A 22,269-nucleotide genomic window follows, 5' to 3' on the forward strand; every position below is an offset into this window, starting at 1 on the left:
TTGTGTCATATAGTCAATGTTTTATTCACAGTCCAAAGCACCGCCTGCCGTTTTTCCCCCGGATGAATTGCCAGTGCAAAACAGTTTTTCCTCCTTTCATGTGCCATTCCTCCTTTCTTTAATTTCCTTTCATCCCTTTCTTCTAAACACATCTTCAAAGGGAAAGAGGTTTAGCAGAGTGACTTATTTCACACAAAAGAGAGTGAAGAGCAAGAGAGTGGGGGAAGAGAGCGAGAGAGAGAGAAAGAGAGTGGGGGAAGAGCGAGAGAGAGCAAGAGAGGAACAGAAGAGACTCACACAAATGCGCATTGTACACGCATGCGCACACACACACACACACACACACACACACACACACACACCACACACCCACACACACACACACACACTCAGGTGTGCTCATCCACTGCGGCAGTAGTCATTGTTGTTGAGGAGAGCGGAGGCCAAACAAAGACCAGTGCTATCAGGGGCTAACACACCACATTACCTCTGGCCTACCTTCTCACTCTCTCTCTCTTTCTCAATCTTTCTGCTCTACCTTTTTATCTCTCCCCCTTCCCTCTCTATTTTCTTTCTCTCTCCAATATTCTTCACACCAGGTTGACAAAAGCTGATGTGTGAGTAACTGCGTGTGGGTGTGTGTGCACGTGTGTGCAAAGGGTTAACAGTTAGCAGGAGCCACCGGTGAGCATCCTAGGACACACAAACACTGTTCATCAGTTTCAATGCAACATCCCTGACTTAACCTGCACCTGGTCTGTATTGTATAATGGTACATTTGAAGAGAAAGGGGTTATAAAGATCTGGAACAGCTGTGGTACTGTGGTGTTCCCCCATGTCACGGCACACAATAGGAGTTCCATCTTACACACACCATATAGGAAGACAAGTGAGAAGAGGAGCGGCATCTCATGTTAGATACGATAAACATCAGATGGATTTACACAGACCCTCTGATCCATGTTGAGTCCGAGAGAGAGAGGTTCCAGTACACTAGTCTGTATGACTCACACAGTATTAGGATTAGATCTGCATTGTCAAATATCTCAGTTTCTCCTCTCTCTACCCCTCACTCCTCAGCAGTCCCTCTATCTCTTTATCTCTCACTTTCTCTCTAAATCTGTCCCTCTTTTGCTCCTCTCCCTCATTGTGTCTCTCTCTTGCTTTTCCTCTCTCTTTCTCTCTCTCTCTCTCGCCCTCACTCTCTTTCGTTCTCCCTCTCACTGCCCCAGTTAGTTTCCCCATAAATTATATTCCTATTGAAGTGACGATAACCAACATAGCTAACAGTCTACAGAGGTTTGGATCGCTATAAACAAGCTAACAGAGCTTTGCACTTCAGGTTCTATCAATCGATAGTTTCTTCTCCCTTTGTCACCCATATTTTCGAAAGTGATATGATTGGCCTTACATTTGGACTGAAAGCTCTCAAAAGCATGTTGGATCAATTAATCATTTCATGGCAAGACGATGATAAGTAATATGCCCTAAAACAGAGAGTCCATTGTCTCAGGTTCAATATTTCAGAATTTGCAGTCCTCATCAGATATGGAAAAGCATTTGCACACAGCCCCATCATGGCTGAACCCTTTTCACCTCTCCACACAGCCTGACAGTTTACATGAGACATACAGAGAGGTCAGGCTGCTGACCAGACAACACATCAAGTCCTCCCACATACACACAACACTTTCTACACAAGCTGGCTAAGAAAGCTGCTGACAACGACCAAGAAAGTCGTCTGAGTGTGAGGCCCTAATACACCCAGAAAGGTTCTCTCTAATGAGGATTTATGTTACATTACAGAGCGAGGCCACAAAGGCCAGGAGACAATGACCATTAAGTCACACATTACTGATACTCCAGATTACATTAAAGGCCAAGATCCATCTTTTTATAGCTGTCGACATCTCAGACAGAAAGTCCCCTCTATGGACGAGGTTATCGCCTTGTCTTCTATGCCGTTACGTTTTTTTTGTCTTTGAGAAAAATGTCAAAACACAGATTGTTCCTATTGAAACTAATTGGAAAACCTTTGCGATATTATCACAGTGTGATATCAGCCATTATTGGTCCCCTCTGATAAAATAAATCCCATTTTTAAGAGCCCGCAGAAAGTTAAATCCGTTTTTATTTCATTACCGAACGCTTAAAATGGACACGCTTTAGAGGGAGGGAGAAAAAAATAACCCCAGCTCAAGTACATTTCTCAATAATTTTTGGGGCGAAATGGCTCCCTGTAAATTGTGCTATTTGTCTTGATATAACCTTATCAAATCAACGGTGGGAACACGAACACAAAAGTAGAAGTAATGGCCCATTACCGAGGGTGAACAATCAGTGTCACACTGCGATGGGGTGTCGGGGCTAGCGGTGCTACGGAAATGCTAATGGCGTGATTCCCCGCCAGGTGTTTGAAGTCTTTCCTAAGAGGGAATAAATTTAAGCCTAAAGCTAGGTTTAAGTGATTTGGCCACTTTTAATACAAGTGGAAATGGTTTTATTTTTCTAGCAGTGATTGTGGTGATTAGTGTGAAAGTCTACCTGTCACAGAATGACCAGATATAAACTAGACATCTTCAAACAGGTTCGGTTAGCCAACATGCAGTAATGTTTCCTTTTTCACATGGATCGATTGCGTTTGAACATTATTGGATGGTGATGCAGAGATGAGTCTCGAAGTGTTGTTTGCTTTTCTCTCCGACCTCTCCGTCTTTCTCCCTTTTCACCTCTCTCTCTGTTCTCGTTGTGTCCAGTCTCCACAGCGCAAAGCCTTTCCTCTGTCAGTTACCTGTGAGACGTGGGCGACTTCACCAGATCACCAGTTCATATCTCCCCTCATAAATTATCCCCCCTTTTCCACCCTCCTCTTCATCGGAAAATCATTTTTCCGTTTGAAGGCTCCTTCTGAAAGGAGGGGAATCTTGCGTCACCTCAGAACACTCGGAACTCTGACCTTCCCTGTCACTCATGTTTCCGTGGTGATGGGATTGAACCTTACGGTGATCCGTTAACTATCCCAAAGTCTCCGACCATGTCACTCTGCTCCCCATCTCTGTTACTGGATCACATATTATTTGTCCAGCCGCTCAAAGTCCTTTACATTGAAAAGGCTGGTGGTGGGGGGTGGGTACTGTACCAATACTAGAATCCACCCATCTCATTCCTCTGTCCAACATCCCACCTTCAAAAGCCACTGACTAGAGAGATGCTCCTTAACAACCCCTCTAAAGCACCCACCAGTCTTTGGAGTTTACTTGCAGTATCTGATCAGCAGTCAACTTTACCAGCAGTTATGTCTATGGTATTAATACATCCACTACACCTCATGTGTCTGTCTTTACGGTAACAGTAGGCTACCTTAGAGAACATCAGACTCCACTACTGCATTTCCTGCAGTGGAATTGCTGACAGTCGCTCACACACCGAGCAAACCGGTTCCAGCTGCTTCGGAAGGGACTTCAAGGCAGGCCACGGTCCATTACAAACCACCTATTGTTGATTAGCCACGCAGACGCAGGGAAGCCATGACAGCAGCAGTTATGCTGTCCCAGGGTAGCCTCGCTGCCTGCCTGCGGACTGAGAATCCACTGAAATAGCACATTGTGCTCTGACTGTGGCCCAGCTATCAGGCCAACCACCCCCGGCCAATTGACTCCTCTGTCATAGAAGCTGTCTTGTGCAGATGGCAGTGCGAGCTGTAGCAATGATTCCCGTGGCCCCTGATGTCATTCTGCCCTCGAGACTGTTTGATCTCATTACCTGTAGTCTGAAGGCGTATCCTACATCTGTGCAAACACGTGTGTGAGTTCGGATGCACAGTACACTTGCCAAATGTCATATTTGTGCAGACTTGTTATTTAGCTCTGTGAAATGTTGTCAGCGGGTTATTGTCATGCAAATTACTGCCGGTCTCACGGTAATTGACCGTTAATTAACATTAACACGTTTAGCATCTCCAGGCTTCCACCATACAAGCCACTTTGGAACAGCTACATAAAAACCATTTAAGAAATCAATTTAGTATACACCCTCACAATAAATCCATTATTTAGTTTAGGCAGGTCTAAATAAACATTATGATTTGAATAACATTTATTTCAGAAGAACAGAATATGAGTCAGCCACAGCTGTTATTTAGTCACCACTGCCAAAGTTGGTATTATGTATTTAGTGCTATTTCTGTTTCTTTTTTTTCTTTTTTTCTTACCATTTTCATAATTGTTTAAAATTTTGTCCTGCATGTTGGATTTTCACTGTACACTGCGATCACACCTGCAACCCTGTGCATGTGACTACTAAACCCTCGGGCTCGGATTCTGTCATACTGTATGTTATTTGGCCATGCGCCATTGCCATAGGCTGTAGGCTAGTTCATTTAGCAGAACAAATTTGCTTAGAAGTGCCGTTATTTTATATTATATGATTTTATAGTAATAAGAATATAAGCTGAATAAAATAGAACATCTATTTTTCCTATTCCAGAACGAGTTGGATACGATATGAAAGGGCTATGTTGAGTGTAAAAGTAATCATTTGAAACAGGTCCTATGAGCTAGATTTAGAGTTATTTGGCAACTTTAGTTGTGAATGAGCCAAACATCATAATTTGTCTTAGAAATCAAAACATATTGTATTTGGGCTGCATGATGCCACTATGGGCAATTGAAAGTTTGCGCTCTGTTCCTTGCCTCGGGCTGCACACGCTGTTCTCTCATTAAGTGATCATATTTTCACCCATCAGACTATTTATTCTCAATTTAATCTGACATTTTTACTGATATGTAAAAGTAGTTCCGATTTGGAATGGACCATTATCAAATGGGCAGGAACAGGGGCAGGGTAAAAAAGATATGCACTCGAATAGCGAATGGAGGCTGCGTTCCCTTGGTTCGTTTTTCAATTATGCAGAACAGAGCATGTGCTTAATATAAGCAGCTGAGAAATAAATAGGCTAGGATCCTCCTCATTTTAGTGGCAACCATCAAAACTCTGCTTTCAAACGGGATTGCGTATAGAAATGTCTGGCCTTATAAGAAGACGTATTTCATTCCACGCATTTTCCACTGTTTCAGGACCATTCAGCCTTTTGCTTCGCGATAGGTGATATTCCGGCCAAACTCTCTATGCCATGGCCTCTCTAACGCTGTTATTGTAGCTACCCAGTGCTTCATTTGGTAAACCAAGTGAAATCTGTTCGGGAACATCGATAGCAACATGTTTGCACAACTAAACATATTTCATTAAACCGTTGACAGTCCCTCTCACGAGAAAGGAATGAAGGAGAAAGAGGAGATGGAAACGCACGTTGGTGAGATATTATGTGGCTGAAGGTACTGTGTCAGCCTATTAAAATGAGAAAAAAAGCCCTATTACTAGGCTATTCAAAATCAAATACAAACGTTCATTGTAGGTTAACTCTGTAAGCCGCCATGCACAGTCAATTAACCAATTTTATCGTCTACTGTAGTCCTATATGTTCTCTCCCAGACTCACGTATAAAATGTTTGGAGCGTAGCGTAAGGTTACCAGACCATCCAGTATGCATCATAATACAGTCCACACTCAAAGGCCAATACTAGAATTTGTTTCATTTTTAGAATATAGTCTAGACCAATTATGTACCAAAGATATCTTAAATCTATGGTTTTTTGGGTGTTTTTTCTGCCTGCGTAATATGCGGTAGGCTATTAAACTGTGTATTGTATAATGGCGCAATCATTGCGTATGCATAAGCTGTAATATGTGTATGGTTGTTTTGAATTCATCCAACATCATCCACAACGACCCTGTTTTCCACTCAGTTTCAACCTGTTGTTGAACTTCTTTCTTCAAATTGATCTATTACAGTGAGGTGCGTTTTTAAAGCATGATACTGTTTTGATTTTGTGTTTGATGTGATTTTCATTCCATTTGCATTGATGTCAGAGTGGTTAGAGGGACAATAGAGACCTGAGTACCAGGCCAAGAGTGACCAGAGTGCATAAAAGGAGATTATAGTGACTCAACAGTCACAGGAATTTGACTGAGGTCATGACTCATGCCTGCCAGTGTGGCAGTAATATGGTCACTGCAACAGCCCGCCCTAATATATATTCATATATATATTGTTTTTTCTTTCTGATTGTATAAGATTTAGTATATTTTTTTAACTAGGCAAGTCAGTTAAGAACAAATTCTTATTTTCAATGACATCCTAGGAACAGTGGGTTAACTGCCTTGTTCAGGGGCAGATTTTTACTTTGTCAGTTCAGGGATTCGATCTTGCAACCTTTCGGTTAACTAGTCCAACGCTCTAACCATCTGCCATATGAGGAGCCTGCCTGTTACGCGAATGCAGTAAGAAACCAAAGTCCAACGCTCTAACCATTTTCATTTTCATGTGGCATGTAAGCTATCCCTCTTTTCAATGGTCCCTATTTTTAAAAGGAATACAATTTTGTAAGTCCCCAAAGAACCAAACAAACTGCAAACAATTGGATGAAGGAGATGCTGAAACGGCACATTGTACTGCAGCCACGGCTATCTCGCCAACCTCCCTTAGGTCTCCCCGGTCCTCACAGCCATTTCCTACAGATGGCCCGGCAAGCTGTTGGACTCCACAATGTGTAAACAAAAGAAACGGTCCCAAGCTGACTACGCCATCTGAGAAATGATCACAACTAAGGGTTGTGTATCAATGACTCCTTTTGTCTGGTACTCAACCTGGTCTGGCTTTGACAAGGCTATCTGGCATTCTGTGGGTCAGCAAGACACAGCTCCCACACTTAACTTACATTGAATACTATAACTGGAGACTTTGATTTGATATATATGATGAATGATATACATACTGTAACTATGATGTTTTCATCATCAAATCAGTGATCTATTTCACATGAAAGACGGGTCCCTTGAAAAGTTCTGTGGTACACGTGATGAGTGTCTCTCTCCTCATTGTACAAGTCTTGCCCCCCCTCCTCAATTTGTGCATAAGTCATCTCTCCTCATGAATTCTGTCAGTCTCTGAACTTTGGTAGCTGTGGTCCGTCACCCCCCCGCCCCGCAACCCCCCCCCCCCCCCCCTGGTCGTGGGGAAGCACACCTCAGAGAACTGTGGGCAAAGTTTCTTTGAAAATGATGTTCTTTTGAGGTCTAAAGGTGGCGTCTACAAAACAGGCTCTATCAAAATCCCATCTCTCCTCTCTGCCTCCCCAGTTTATCCCATTTTCACCAGCTGCGATGCTACACCACACGGTGACACTTTTGATATTGCTCAGCTGTACCCTCCCCTCCAATCTAGCTCTTTCTCCCCTCCACCTCCTCTCCCCTCCCTTTCCTCCCTCGCTCTCCGAGCGGTATCTTCATTCCCCGTCGCTCTGAGCCGTAACGTTACTCCCCTGTAGTCACAGTGTGACAGCAGAAAAGGGGGGAAGGAGGAGAGGAATAACTCCCGGGAAGAGACATGCTGTGCACAACAAGCAGTACATAACTGCCATATGTAATCATCAGTGCCTGAAAGATGGTTCCTCTGCTGTTTATTCATGGTGATATCAACCCACCTACAGGACTGGTAATGAGAGTTAGGGTCATTCATCCCAATTCATCCAAAGTAACCTTGTGTCAACTCAGGAATGGCATTACAGCTCAATAGGAATACTCCATGTTAAATTCCACTGACTGGAATTGAAATGGAATTGACCCCAACTCTGCTATGGAGAGATTTCCAAGCTGAGTTCCAAGGAAATGAAATAGAATTGACCACAGCTCTGGCCCACATACCAGTGATCAACAGTGGGTAATAGTACAGGAAGCTTACGTTTGATTTGGCATCACTCTATGGTTCGTCGCTCAGTTTCCCTTTGATTTTAGCTGGGTTTATATCTAACTAATTGGCCTAATTTCCATGCATCAGTCTTAATGTAATCGTGTTAACTGCTGATAAATGGCAAAATGGTTGGCTTTGTGAAGGTGGGGGAGACGGATGTTTGTCGCACTGTCGTCAGGCTCTCTCTCTTTCTCTCTCTCTTTCTCTCTCTCTCTCTCTCTCTCTCCATCTCTCCCTCTATCTCTCACCACTAAACTCCCACTCCAATCAGTCTCTTATCTAAGAAGATCTGGAATCCAATTGCTCAGCTGATAGATGTCAAAGCCCTCGACTCTCTCACAATACTTCTGCTCCTCTCTCAAGATCATCCCATGGGGGGCTTGAACTGCTTAAAGCTTTCCATTTTAGAAACTGTATGAGATCTGGGATTGTGTGTGCGTGTGTGTGTCCACGTGTGCAGATTGCTATGTCTTGGAAAGTCTGTCTTTCGGAGTGTGAGTGTGTGTGTTTTTGTGTTTGTGTGTATCCGTGGAGGCAAGTGAACATATGTATGTATACAAGTGATGGCTTGTCTGTGTGCATATCTGCGTGCGTACATGGCTGTGTGTGTGTGTGTGTGTGTGTGTGTGTACCGTTTTCATATCGTATATGAGATGAGCGGCGTGTAGAATGGTAAAGAATCTGATATGATCTTGAGTAGATCAGAGCAAACCACCACACGCTCTCATCTTACATGCATGAGGTCGAGTGTGCTATGACGCGCAGGCTTGTGTGTTTGTGCGTGAGTTATTGACACCTTAATTCGGACAAATATGGAACATAATTTCAACCACTATGACGAGATGAAGATCACTTTATTGGTCAATTGCACAGAAGGTCCGACTGAAATTCAACTTCCTCTGTTAACCCAACCTCTCCGAAATACACACATATACACATACAGTACCAGTCAAATGTTTGGACACACCTACCCATTCTAGGGTTTTTGTTAATGTTTACTATTTTATACATTGTAGGATAATAGTGAAGACATCATAACTATGAAATAACACATATGGAATCATTTAGTAACCAACAAAGTGTTAAACAAATCATAATCTATTTTATATTTGAGATTCTTCCAAGTAGCCACCCTTTGCCTTGATGACAGCTTTGCACATTCTTGGCATTCTCTCAACCAGCATTATGAGGTAGTCACTTGGAATGCATTTCAATTAACAGGTGTGCCTTGGTAAAAGATCATTTGTGGAATTTCTTTCCTTCATACATTTGAGCCAAACACAACATAGAATGCCCACCCAGCTCACGTCCTGACCAACACTAAAACAAGCAAAACACACAAGAACTATGGTCAGAACGTGACAAAATCAAAATATATTTGAGATTTGAGATTCTTCAAATATCAACCGTTTGCCTTGATGACAGCTTTGCACACTCTTGGCATGTTCTCAACCATTCATGAGGTATTTCAATTAACAGGTCTGCCTTCTTAAAAGTTTATTTGTGGAATTTCTTTCCTTCTTAATGCATTTGAGCCAATCAGTTGTGTTGTGACAAGTTAGGGTTGGTATACAGAAGATAGCCCTATTTGGTAAAATACCAAGTCCATATTATGGCAAGAACAGCTCAAATAAGCAAAGAGAAACGACAGTCCATCATTAATTGAAGGCATGAAGGTCAGTCAATCCGGAATATTTCAAGAACTTTGAAAGTGTCTTTAAGTGTAGTCGCAAAAACCCTCAAGCGCTATGATGACACTGGCTCTCATGAGGACCGCCACAGGAAAGGAAGACCCAGTTACCTCTGCTACAGAGGATACGTTCATTACCAGCCTCAGATTGCAGCCCAAATAAATGCTTCACAGAGTAACAGACACATCTCAACATCAACTGTTCAGAGGAGACTGCGTGAATCAGGCCTTCATTGTCGAATTGTTGCAAAGAAACCACTACCAAAGGACACCAATAAGAAGATGAGAGTTGCTTGGGCCAAGAAACACGAGCAATGGACATTTGACCGGTGGAAATCTGTCCTTTGCTCTGATGAGTCCAAATTTGAGATTTTTGGTTTCTTTGTGAGACACAGAGTAGGTGAACGGATGATCTCCGCATGTGTGGTTCCCACCATGAAGCATGAAGTGTGGGGGTGCTTTGCTGTTGACGTGGTCTGTGATTTATTTAGAATTCAAGGCACACTTAACCAGCATGGCTACCACATCATTCTCCAGTGATACGCCATCCCATCTTGTTTGCGCTTAGTGGGACTACAATTTGTTTTCCAACAGGACAATGACCCAACACACCTCTGGGCTGTGTAAGGGCTATTTGACCAAAAAGGAGAGTGATGGGCGCTGTTGTTGTGGGGGTAAAGTTCCTTGCTCAAGGGCACAACGACAGACAGTGGCATCTAGGCGTCTTTGATATTAGCAACCCTTTGGTTGCCAGCTCACCTTCCACAAGATATTTCCAGTCACATCTGGGATTTGAACTGGCAACCCTCCGGGTTGGATAAAGGCAATGCTGAGACGTAAGTAAACACCTCTGGCCTTCAACAGAGAAGAAAACTATGGTGGTTTTATTGGAATCGAATGCCAGGTTTTGATCAAATGTAGTATGGGGTGATGGTGGTAAAGCTTTTGCTCTGGGTCAGAACATGTCACATGTGCTCCCTCTCCGGCCTCTAGGTCACCAGGCTGCTCGTTATGGCGCACACCTGTCACCATCATTACGCGCACCTGCGCGTCTTCAGACTCACCTGGACTCCATCACCTCCCTTATTACTACCTTCACTATATATGTCACTCCCGTTGGTGTGTCATGTCTGTGTGCTGTTAGTGTTTCTTGTTTTGTATTATGTTGTGTTTATTTATTAAAATATGCACTCCCTGAACTTGCTTCCCGACTCTCAGCGCACATCGGTACAGAATAATGCCTCACCTAAGGGAAGCATCAGGAAGTTTTTATTTATTTATTTCAGTGGGAATGACGTTGGGTCCTGGAGCCGCTACAGGCTCTCATGCCTCAGACAGATCGCCAGGCTCCCCTGCCTCCACTGGCTCGTTAGGCTCTCATGCCTCTGCCGGATCGCCAGGCTCCCCTGCCTCAGCCGGCTCGTCAGGCTTTCATGCCTTCGCCGGATCGCCAGGCTCCCCTGCTTCCACCGGCTCGTCAGGCTCTCATGCCTCAGCCAGATCGTCAGGCTCCCCTGCCTCAACCGGTCTGTCAGGTTCCCGTGCCCCAGCCGGCAACAGATTCCCGCGCATCAGCAGGGGTAACCGGTCTGCTCCTGATCCCTGGGATTGTCCCTTTGATTGGCGTCCTGTGGCTGGAGCCGAACACGCTGGGGAGGGGGTACCGTCACGTATGCTCTCTCTCCGGCGCTCTAGGTCATCATGCTCCTGCGTCTCGGCCGGATTGACAAGTTTCCCGCGCCTCAGCGGAGGTGACTGGTCCGCTCCTGATCCCCGGGATCGTCATTTTGGTCGGCGTCCTGTGGCAGGAGCCACGCGTCGGGGAAGGGGTACTGTCACGTGTGCTCCCTCTCCTGCCTCTAGGTCACCAGGCTGCTCACCATCGTTACGCGCACCTGCGTGTCATCAGACTCACCTGGACTCCATCACCTCCCTGATTACCTTCACCATATATGTCACTCCCGTTGGTTCCTTCCACAGGCGTTATTGTTTCTGTTTCATGTCTGTGTGCTGTTAGTGTTTTCTTGTTTTGTATGATGTTGCGTTTATTTATTAAAACACGCACTCCCTGAACTTGCTTCCCGACTCTCAGCGCAGATCGTCACAGAACATTACATTGAAACCATAAGTGGTGCATTTCTTTTTAGAACAATTCTTAGAAAGCCATTATCCAGTCTTTGCATCAGTTCATGGAAATACAAACCAAACCATCGGTCTTGTCTTCTTTTCTCGGGGAGCTGTCTTCCAAACTGAATCGCCTGTCAGGTTTCTCTGACTATACCCATTAGTCGTTTTAAAGCCATATTATTCAATTACAGGTTCACACGTCGTCGCGTTGAAAAGAGAACCTCTTTTGTGGAGCTGTTAGCGGTTCAGGCCATCTTCTCTTTAAAAAAAAAAGTTCTGCCACATTATTAATTTACGCGCATACCTGGAATGCGTTATGAAGAAAATGAATCATGCTCATCAATATGCACAAAGGAAGGCACTTTTCGGATCTTTCATTGTTTTAAAAAGCGTCTGCGTCATTGCGTGTCTAGGTCGGTGTCTAAATGCTAAAACAACTTGCTGTCATTTGGGAAAAGTGTATTTGAACTAATTGAAAAAGTTTGTTGAAACTTGAAATTAGCTCACGATGATGTTGCCTCTTATATTTTTGTTGGTCTTTGTGAAGTGGATCTTCTAAATACGTCTTGCCATCGTGTGACACATCTTAAGATGTCTAAGTAATCCCCCTCTCTGATTCTGATAAGAACGCCAAGAGTCACAGTCACTCCTAAGCTCAATTATTGATAATGCACTTTATCCCCGCTTGCGTAACTCTGAGTGGAGTTATCTAACTCTCTTTTCTATAAGCATGATGAAGGGTTTTGAGATCCTTATTCATTCAGTCAGTGAAATACTGTACAATGATCATTCCAATAGAAGATCTCCCGACCCATTCTTGGACAGTTTATTAGAGTACCGTCACACATCAGTTAATTATGGCGTTCGAGTAGAAAACCGTAAATACCCATTCTTCTTTTTCAGCTATCTTTCATGCAGAATATTTTACTAGTAACAGTGACTGGACTTCCTCTTAATGAGAACAAGATAAGTATATCAGCCATGGAGCAGCCAGTCATAGGGTACAGCCAGAGAGGAAGAGGGGAAGCGAGAGGATTTACTCTGCCCAAAATCTGTCCTCGTGAGAGAAGCCCGTTTTTGTGTGGTGGTCTATATGAGAGTGCTGAATTACGGGAGGCTTATTTGATCTAATAGAAGTTTCATAATGTTTATGCTGTTTCAAATATACAGATATAAGTGGATGCGTGTGGCATTCCGGCAACTTAGAGAAAACAACTCAGTTGTGCCTGTTGTTCGCGCACGTGTCTGCCTTCTCATTGGCTAGAATGGTCCCACCTGATCTCGCCTGCCTAAAATCATTGAGGACATGCATTTCCATTGTTAGAGCGGTCACTCGGCTATTTTGTCAATATACTAGATCATCTTTGGCACAGCGTCTCACCCCAATGCTGGCAAGACCATCACCGCCTGGGCCTGGGCTCAGGCCAATCCCATCATGCATTTCTGCGGGGCAGCAGGATGGGAAATGGCCATGCTGTGTTGTCTTAATCAGATGGAGCCCACAGACTTTTTATTATTTCATAATCTGGTTTATGATGTTCCATCGCTGCCACCTGATGCTGGTTTATCTATCCATCTACCAATCTATCTAAAATTATGTAACTCCCTTTGACCACTTTCTATTAAAACCGTACTTTATACTAAGCTGACTGTGCCAAACATTACACACCTTCCTTATATTGAGTTGCACCTCCTTTTGCCCTCAGAACAGCCTCAATTCGTCGTGGCACAGACTCTACAAGGTGCAATGTTGATGCCAATGCTTCCTACAGTTGTGTCAAGTTAGCTGGATGTCCTTCAGTGGTGGACCATTCTTGATACACACAGGAAACTGTTTTAGCGGGAAAACTCAGCAGCGTTGCAGTTCTTGTTGAGTCAAATTGCTGCGCTTGAGGTGAAACAAAATTCCACTACATTTTTTATCAAACTGCTCCATGCCATCAACAGAAGATATGTGGTTTTGACATGTACACTGCAAAGTCTCAAAATTCAACATCTTGCCTCCATCAAACGGTCTCTCTTTCGTCTTTTGCAGCTGGAAAGTATATATTGCTTAACCTCTGAAGCACCCCTCAACAAGGCTGCAAGGGCACTTCTGAAGCCAAATGGTTCTTCATTAATTAATTGAGTAATGATTGCATATATTATTCAGTATCACAGGTCAACCAAATCCCCCAATGGAAAGAGAAGAACTGAGGCATGCCTGGTGCTGCTTATTTAACCATCAGAAGTCAAATAAGACCATCGACGGTGTATTGTAGGAGCTTTCTTGATTATGATGGACTGTGAGAAGAGATGAGTGATATATTTGCAACGCCTACTGCGTTCTGATGCATTGATACTTTGTAAATAGTATATGTACCCTGTGTAGTGTGCGCTCTACAGTAGGCCTGTCTGAAGTGCAAATGCTGGGACTTAAATGCAAATGTTATGTAAATGTTTATGTGATGTGGCCATGCTCCCACTGAGGGCCAGCTGTTCTACTTGACACACAACTAGAGAGGGAGAGGTAGAGCCAGCTGGCCCTCATAGCCTTAGAATACACACATGCATGCCATCAAACATGCACAAGACGCAAGCATGCGCACACACACATACGCTCACACACGCACACTCACATACAAGCACACACACATGCATACACACAAAAGTCATGCCTATGAACTCTCTCGCCCCAATAACTATTTGAACTTCTCTACAACTACAGAAACAGAGTACATCTCTGTGTGTTTGTGTTCGCTCAATTCACATTACATTTGGAATATTGCTCGATTTCCACTCTAAAGACGTTCTCCTGGGGTCTTTCTTCTTTCATGTATAATACATGTGAAATGGAGAATTCATTCCTCAGAATCTCTATTGCCTGTTGGAAGGAATTATATTTAACTTGTATAGGTCACAGTATTTCCCATGGGGTCTGGGATAGAGAAAATCAGCTGGTGAATTACGACTTATCTGACCCAGGTGAGAACATTAGTCATTCCGAAACCTCTCGTGAGACTTGGGTTCAGGAACCAGGTGAGGCAGAACTAGACAACTTACCCCCCCCCCCCCCCCCCCAAAATGGATCTTTTCAAAGTCTTTGGCCTACTTGGTCCCCAACATTTTAATGGAATGCCAGTGTTACAGTTTTTCTCTATCGTCATGATAGGGAAATGGTTGCTGGTTGGGGAGCGGTGGTTGCTGTCGTTAATAAAAATGAACAGTGTTTTGCTCCTGTGCTTCGCCGTGTAGTAATTTGGCTGTGTACATCACACATCACAGCTCACTGGTATCGTCATTTCTGGAGTGCGTGGTTTGTGTATTCATAAAAAAAATTTGCTAAGAATATCTCTTCAACAAACATTTTGATGAAATTCCTTTCTTTACAAAAAAGGACAAAGGACAAACACCAATAATCAACCCCACATTCCAATAAAAATTGTTTGGTAGGATCATGGGCTCACATTATCCTACTCTCACGTGGCTTTGAAAATCTATTCCTCCTGTCAAAGCCTTTTAGTTCATCCTCTGCCTCTCTCTCTTTCTCTCTCTCTCTCCTATTTCTCCTCAGCTGGGATGACTTATATCTTTGGGAAAGGAGGAGGCCTCATTACGTTCAACTGGCCAGCCAACGAGAGGCCAAGCACGCGCACAGACAGACTGACCATAGGGTTCAGTACTTCCCTAAAGGATGGCATCTTGGTCCGGATAGACAGCGCTCCGGGTCTGGGAGACTATCTCATGCTCCACATCGTAAGTTGCACTTTTCTCTTGCTCTGTATCTTTTATTTCTATGTCTGTTTCTCTGTTGTCCTTTGACTCGGTTCGCTCTCTCTCTTTTTTTCTCTCTCTCTCTCTCTCTGTCTTCATCTCACCCTGTATCCCTACCACTGTATACGAGTTGCGTTGGGTTATATCCGATGAGGAGCTGACGTAGTAAAAGGACAGTGGTTAGGAGATTAATCACATGATGTGGATGATTTTGTGGTTCTCTGTTCTAGATTATTGTGTTTTGATGTCGTTTTATGAGTAACACAGAGTGACGTCAGGTGTGGGGGTGTGTGTGTGGCGAGTGGTCTGCACGCCGGTGGCTCTCCTCCTGTTAGTGCTGATCTCATCTCATCATGCTAGATTTCCTTCATTCTCCCCGGAAGGATCTTCTAGTCTTGGCAGTGGCTTTACACACACGCACGCACACGCACGCATAAATAATTCAAGTACTCAGCAAAATTTTTAGCTATATTTATTTTATTTTATACTAATACAATTGCTCAGAGAAATAGATTTTGTGTAACAATAACTATATATATTTTTCATAAAGGTAGAGTTTAAAATGATTGACACCCCTAAAGATTTTTGTGAATGAAGTAGTCCAAAGTTTAGTATTTGGTCACATATTCCTAGCATGCAATGACTGCATCAAGCTTGTGACTCTAGAAACTTTGCAGTTTGTTTTGGTTGTGTTTCAGATTATTTTGTGCCCAATAGAAATTAATGGTAAATAATGTATTTTGGAGTTTTATTGTACATAAGAATAGAATATGTTTCTTACCACTTCTACATGAATGTAGATTCTACCATGATTACGGATAATCCTGAATGAATTGTGAGTAATGATGAGTGCGAAAGTTACCGAGGGTCAAAGGTCATACCCCAACCTCCCCTCCTATTGATAATGGTGAGAGGTTAGCGTATCTGGGGGTAAGATATTTGACCCTCTGTAACTTTCTCACTCATTATTATTCACAATTCATTCAGGATTATCTGTAATCATGGTAGAACCAATTATATTCTCATTTATAATAAAAATTACTCCAAAATGACACAATACATTGTTTACCATTTATTTCTATTGGACACAAAATAATCTGAAACGCAACCAAAACAAACTACAAATGCATCCAACAAGTTTGTAGAGTCACAAGCTTGTAAAGTAAAGATACCTTAATAGAAAATGACTCAAGTAAAAGTGAAAGTCACCCAGTAAAATATTACTTGAGCAAGTCTAAAAGTATTTGGTTTTAAGTATACTTAAGTATCAAAAGTAAATGTAGTTGCTAAAATGTACTTAGTGGTCCCGTGTGGCTCAGTTGGTAGAGCATGGCGCTTGCAACGCCAGGGTTGTGGGTTCATTCCCCACGGGGGGACCAGGATGAATATGTATGAACTTTCCAATTTGTAAGTCGCTCTGGATAAGAGCGTCTGCTAAATGACTTAAATGTAATGTAAATGTAGGTATCAAAAGTAAAAGTATAAACCAATTCAAATTCTTTATATTAAGCAAACCAGACGGCACAATCTTCTTGTTTTTTATTTATCTAAGGATAGCCAGGGGCACACTCCAGCACTCAGACATAATTTACAACTGAAGCATTTGATGTTTAGTGAGTCCACCAGATCAGAGACAATAGGGATGGCCAGGGATGTTCTCTTGATAATTGTGTGAACTGGACCATTTTCCTGTCAACATGTAACGAGTAATATGTGTGTCAGGCTAAATGTATGGAGTAAAATGTACATTATTTTCTTTAGGAATGTAGTGAAGTAAAAGTAAACGTTGGCAAAAATATAAATAGTGAAGTACAGATACCCCAAAAAACTACTTAAGTTCTACTTTAAAGCATTTTTACTTAAGTTCTTTACACCACTGAGCTCTGCCTTTCTCCCTTTTTGTGGAGTGCTGGTCTGTCATGTATAGATGGGTTGCCTGGCAGAATGAAAGCAGTTCCATTGGTCTAATGCATTGTGATTTTTCACACTGTCCAGTGCTTTTATCATCACTGGTGAATTAATACACTATATATAAAAAAGTATGTGGACACCCCTTAAAATAAGTGGATTAGGCTATTTCAGCCACACCCGTTACTGACAGGTGCATAAAATCGTGCATGCAGCCATGCAATCCCTATAGGCAAACATTGGAAGTAGAATGGCCTTAGTGAAGAGCTCCGCGACATTCAACGCGGCACCGTCATAGGATGCCACCTTTCCAACAAGTCAGTTTGTCAAATTTCTGCCCTGCTAGAGCTGTCCCGTTGAACTGTAAGTGCTGTTATTATGAAGTGGAAACGTCTAGGAGCAACTACCGCTCAGCCGCGAAGTGGTAGGCCACACAAGCTCACAGAACGGGACCACCGAGTGCTGAAGCGCTTAAAAATCATCTGTCCTCGGTTACAACACTACTGAGTTCCAAACTGTCTCTGGAAGCAACGTCAGCACAACAACTGTTGGTCAGGAGCTTCATGAAATGGGTTTCCATGGCCGAGCAGCCGCACACAAGCCTAACATCACCATGCGCAATGCCAAGTGTCGGCTGGAGTGGTCTAAAGCTTGACGCCATTGGACTCTGGAGCAGTTGAAACACGTTCTCTGGAGTGATGAATCACTCTTCACCATCTGGCAGTCCAACGGACAAATCTGGGTTTGGCGGATGCCAGGAGAACGCTACCTGCCCGAATGCATAGTGCCAACTATAAAGATTGGTGGAGGAGGAATAATGGTCTGGGGCTGTTTTTCATGGTTCAGGCTAGGCCTCTTAGTTCCAGTGAAGGGAAATCTTAACGCTACAGCATACAATGACGTTCAAGACGAAGTTGGGGAAGGCCCTTTCCTGTTTCAGCATGACAATGCCCCCTTTCACAAAGCGAGGTCCATACAGAACTGGTTTGTCGAGACCGGTTTGGAAGAACTTGACTGGCCTGCACAGAGCCCTGACCTCAACTTCATCAAACACTTTTGGGATGAATTGGAACACCGACTGCAAGTCCGACCTCACTAATGCTCTTGTGGCTGAATGGAAGCAAGTCCCCGCAGCAATGTTCCAACATCTAGTGGAAACCCTTCCCAGAAGAGTGGATGCTGTTATAGCAGCAAAGGGGGACCAACTTCATATTAATGCCCAGGATTTTGGAATGAGATGCTCCACGAGCAGCTGTCCACATACTTTTGGTCATGTAGTGTATATTCCAACTAATTGGATTTGTTCATAAATTATTGACCTTGTCCTGTATGGCTGGCTGCCTCAATGCCTCCACTCTCTGTAAGGGGATGGATGGGGTCGAAAAATCCTCTATAATTTGTCTTTCTCACTCACAAAAACACATGTACCCACACACACATTTCTCTATCGTTCTCTCTTTCTTTCTTTCACCCTCTCCATCTGTCCACTGTTTTATTGTGGCTCTTGAGTCCGGTCTGTTGGGACTCCTCCGGCCTTAACGGGCGGTCAAAGCAATGGCACCACACCAGATCTCCATACATGACCTCCCTCTCTGCTCCACCTCACCCCAAATTGGGACCACTTTCCCGGGGAAGGGCGGACAAACACTGGCCCTGCCAAATCGGCTCAAATCTGGAGCATAAAACTGCAGTTAAGGGAATTGAGACACTTGTGTGTCATTATAGGGGTTGATTCAAACTTGGCATTGTTTTACATGTTGAAAACTACATTAAACAAAAGTATACTAGCTTATTAACAACATATTATTAAAGTAACAAAGACCTATAAAACAGTTTGTTCAGACAGTTAATCATTCAGATGTTGTTCAATCTACAGTATATGAACTCTGAATAAAAAAATTAAAAAAAAGCTTTATTTTTTAAGCACTCCCCATTTCCCCCCTGCAGTTCCAAGTGTCATGGTTTTGGCCTTTAAACAAAGTGAAATGATTCCACACCATGATATTGGTCATGTGTTTTATTCTGGGACATATGCAACAGACTGGGGTCTCGTCCTCTACACAGCCCTGACATGCTGACTTTGGCTAGAAAAGACCGGAGAGTGAGGTGGAGAGAGAGAGAGAGGAGGAGAGCGAGAGAGAGTGGAGGTGAGGTACAACAACAGATTGTCCCTGCTGTCCCCCAGGGCTCTGGAGCGTTAGCAGGTTCACCGCCGTCGGTTCCTCTTGGGCTGACTCAAGACGTGGCATTTTCACCCGATAAACGTCCATCCTCTGACCTTTGTGGAGAGCAGGGACGGAGGTCCACCTCGTTGTGGACACGCGGGCCCCTGAGGCTGGGCAAATGTCACATCCACTGTCCTTCAAACATGTCACATCCACTGTTGCAGATGTCGGCTGCTCAAATGGCAACCTGGATAGAGGAATTAGAGGATTCAGACAGAAACAAGAGACAAAGAGTGTTTACTCACTGCGCTCGTTAATCTTCATTTTGCTGGCTGGCTCATAGGGCAACAATACTGTATATCTCCAAAAGTGCTCCACCTCTGGCTGTCTTTGATCGTCTTCTCTTCGTGCTGTTGCGTCAACAGTAAGATGAACGGACTGCTCTCAATCTGGGGGAAGTTGCCCGACGTAGAACGTTTTGGCTTTTGAGTCCTCAAGCATGAGAATATGACTCAGTAGAGAATTCCTCCATTTAAGTTACAACAACATGCATATGGTCAGAGAACCTGTTTGATCGAAATCCAGATGTGCAATTTGGTTGAACAAGTCACATTTGCGGCTTGAATTGATTCATCCAATGACAGTTCATCATCTGGGAGTCACAGCTCATTACGGTAGCAGGCTGGCGCTTCCTAAACTTAGCAGGCCAAAGCCAAGGGGAACCCATGTGCTTAGGTCAAAGGAATGCTGTGTAATGTGGTGCCATATTTCTTCCGGCAGAATGAAAAGTCTCTCTGTAGATTAAAGTCTTCATCGATCTGAGGATTAGGCGTCACCAGACTGCTCCTCTAGCCAAATGGGCCATCTGCCTAGACAAACCAGTGCCAAGGAGTCTTTCCTCTCTCTCTCTCTCGCTCTCTTTCTCTCTCTCTTTGTCTCTCTCTCTCTTTCTCTCTCTCTTTCTCTCTCTCGCTCTCGCTCGCTCTTTCTTTTTCTCTCTCTTGCTGTCTACCTATCTCACTTGGGCTATCTCCCTTCTTGATATATTTGTATTTCACCAGTTCAGCAATTAATCTCTGCCTGTAACTTTACCTCTTTTTCCCTTTCGTTCTTCTAAACTCAAAAACGAATTGGAGAAAGTTTGATGATGACAAAAAGTAATTTGTAAAGGGATTTTTTATTCACTTTCTTCCTCTCCCCTCTCTTCTGTAATCTGCTAATGGAGCAGCTCCCTGTACCGAGATGCATCTTTTTTGGTGGGGAAACGCTCTCTAGTCATTAACGACAAAAGTCTTCACTTCCTCCATACCGCTGCACAGCATGCCGGGTAGCGTATAATTAGCGCCAAACTAAATGTATTTACAAATTGCTACTCGCACTGAGAGTTTAACTTTTTACATGGGTGGTCGGGCAAAATATCCAATCTGGCTTTAAGTGGAGCTCTTATTAACGACAATTATTTACAGCATTTTTTCTGCTGCATTTATGTAGTCTGTATATTCTTCCTTGTTATTTTGTGTTTGAAAAAGCCAAATGCATGGCCTTAGTTTATGGGATCGCTTCTCTTGTATAGCGAACATCAAATGGACTATACTTACTGTAGTTAACCGTGGTTAAATTAGGTTAGGCTATACTTTTAAATAGTTATAGCCATCCAAATAAAGGGAGTCCAATCTCTGAATTGAGAATCATTACCTGGTCGTTCTCCACGTATCGACAGCGGACGCACACAAGAAAAAAAGGATAAATAGCCCAGACACTAACATCTGTCGCCACCCCACATGTTCCAATAAAATCCTATAAGGCAGAGAGATCAGAGTGTACAGGAAATCTATAGTGTTGATAGGTTCTAATCAGCAGGGAGCATAACTACACTTCGCCCGTTGATTTTCAATCAGGAGAAAACCTCCTCTGCAGACGCATCAATATGCCACGGGCCCTCTCCCACTCTCCCACTGCTATCAGCTGGCAGCAGCATTAGGGGAGAGAGGTAGCACATTACCTGTGCTTGTTCCGTTTTACGGCTGTTTCGACTGGGGACGAGAGCTGCCATTATAGGTGTAATAGAACTGTTCGTTTCCCTCTGTGTTGGGATTGTGAAAGCTAGACGGCACACACTCCAAAGGAAAAATCGGACTTCATTTTTAAACCACCTAGCTGACATTGATTGTTGTTTTCATCGAACTGGTGGTGTTAGGAGAATTTAAGAACTTAATGTGATCATTTTGTGTGTTCCTCCAGAAACAGATTAGCTACAAGTGAGACACTTGCCAAGCGGTCTTGTAAAATAGCTCGCTCCTTAGGTAGAGTAGATCTAAAGGTATGCAGATATAGCTGATGTATATGTGTCCCCGTTGGCTCAGTAGCTAGAGCATGGTGCTTGCAATGCCAGGGTTGTGGGTTTGATTCCCACAAGGGACCAGTATGAAAATGTATCCACTCACTATTGTAAATTCCTCTGGATAGGAGTGTCTCCTAAATAACTAACATTTCAATGTCAAATATGTAATTTTCCCTTCAAAGGTATTTATTGATAGAAAGACATTTTAATGAGTAAACCCACTTATTGTGTTGTTTTTACTGAGCTGATTCTCTCCCCTGATGGAAGTAATCAGAGGTACATCTACATCAACCAAGCAGGACAACAAGACATCACATTGTCATTAATTTGAATGAATAAAGCAGGCAGATGGAAGACGTACTAATGAGGGCCATAGCAGGATATAGTACACTGTGAAAGGGAGTCGTTATCTAGCCATCTAAATAGCAACAAGACCTACTGGAGACAAGCGGGAAAGGAGTTCTAACAGTTTTTATTT

At 43.4% G+C, this 22,269-nt stretch overlaps 1 protein-coding gene across 7 annotated transcripts in view; it reads left to right on the plus strand.

Annotated features, from left to right (window-relative positions):
- The window catches only part of nrxn3a (neurexin 3a), a 423,493-nt gene that overhangs the window by 297,460 nt on the left and 103,764 nt on the right, over positions 1–22,269 (plus strand). For all 7 annotated transcript variants that reach the window (XM_070445086.1, XM_023993917.2, XM_023993923.2 and 4 more), the window contains one exon: positions 15,178–15,359. In XM_070445086.1, the coding sequence (XP_070301187.1) occupies positions 15,178–15,359 (182 nt within the window). The remainder of the gene's footprint in view (positions 1–15,177; positions 15,360–22,269) is intronic.

This window comes from Salvelinus sp. IW2-2015, linkage group LG9, assembly GCF_002910315.2.
Source record: "Salvelinus sp. IW2-2015 linkage group LG9, ASM291031v2, whole genome shotgun sequence".
Taxonomy (NCBI): Eukaryota; Metazoa; Chordata; class Actinopteri; order Salmoniformes; family Salmonidae; genus Salvelinus; species Salvelinus sp. IW2-2015.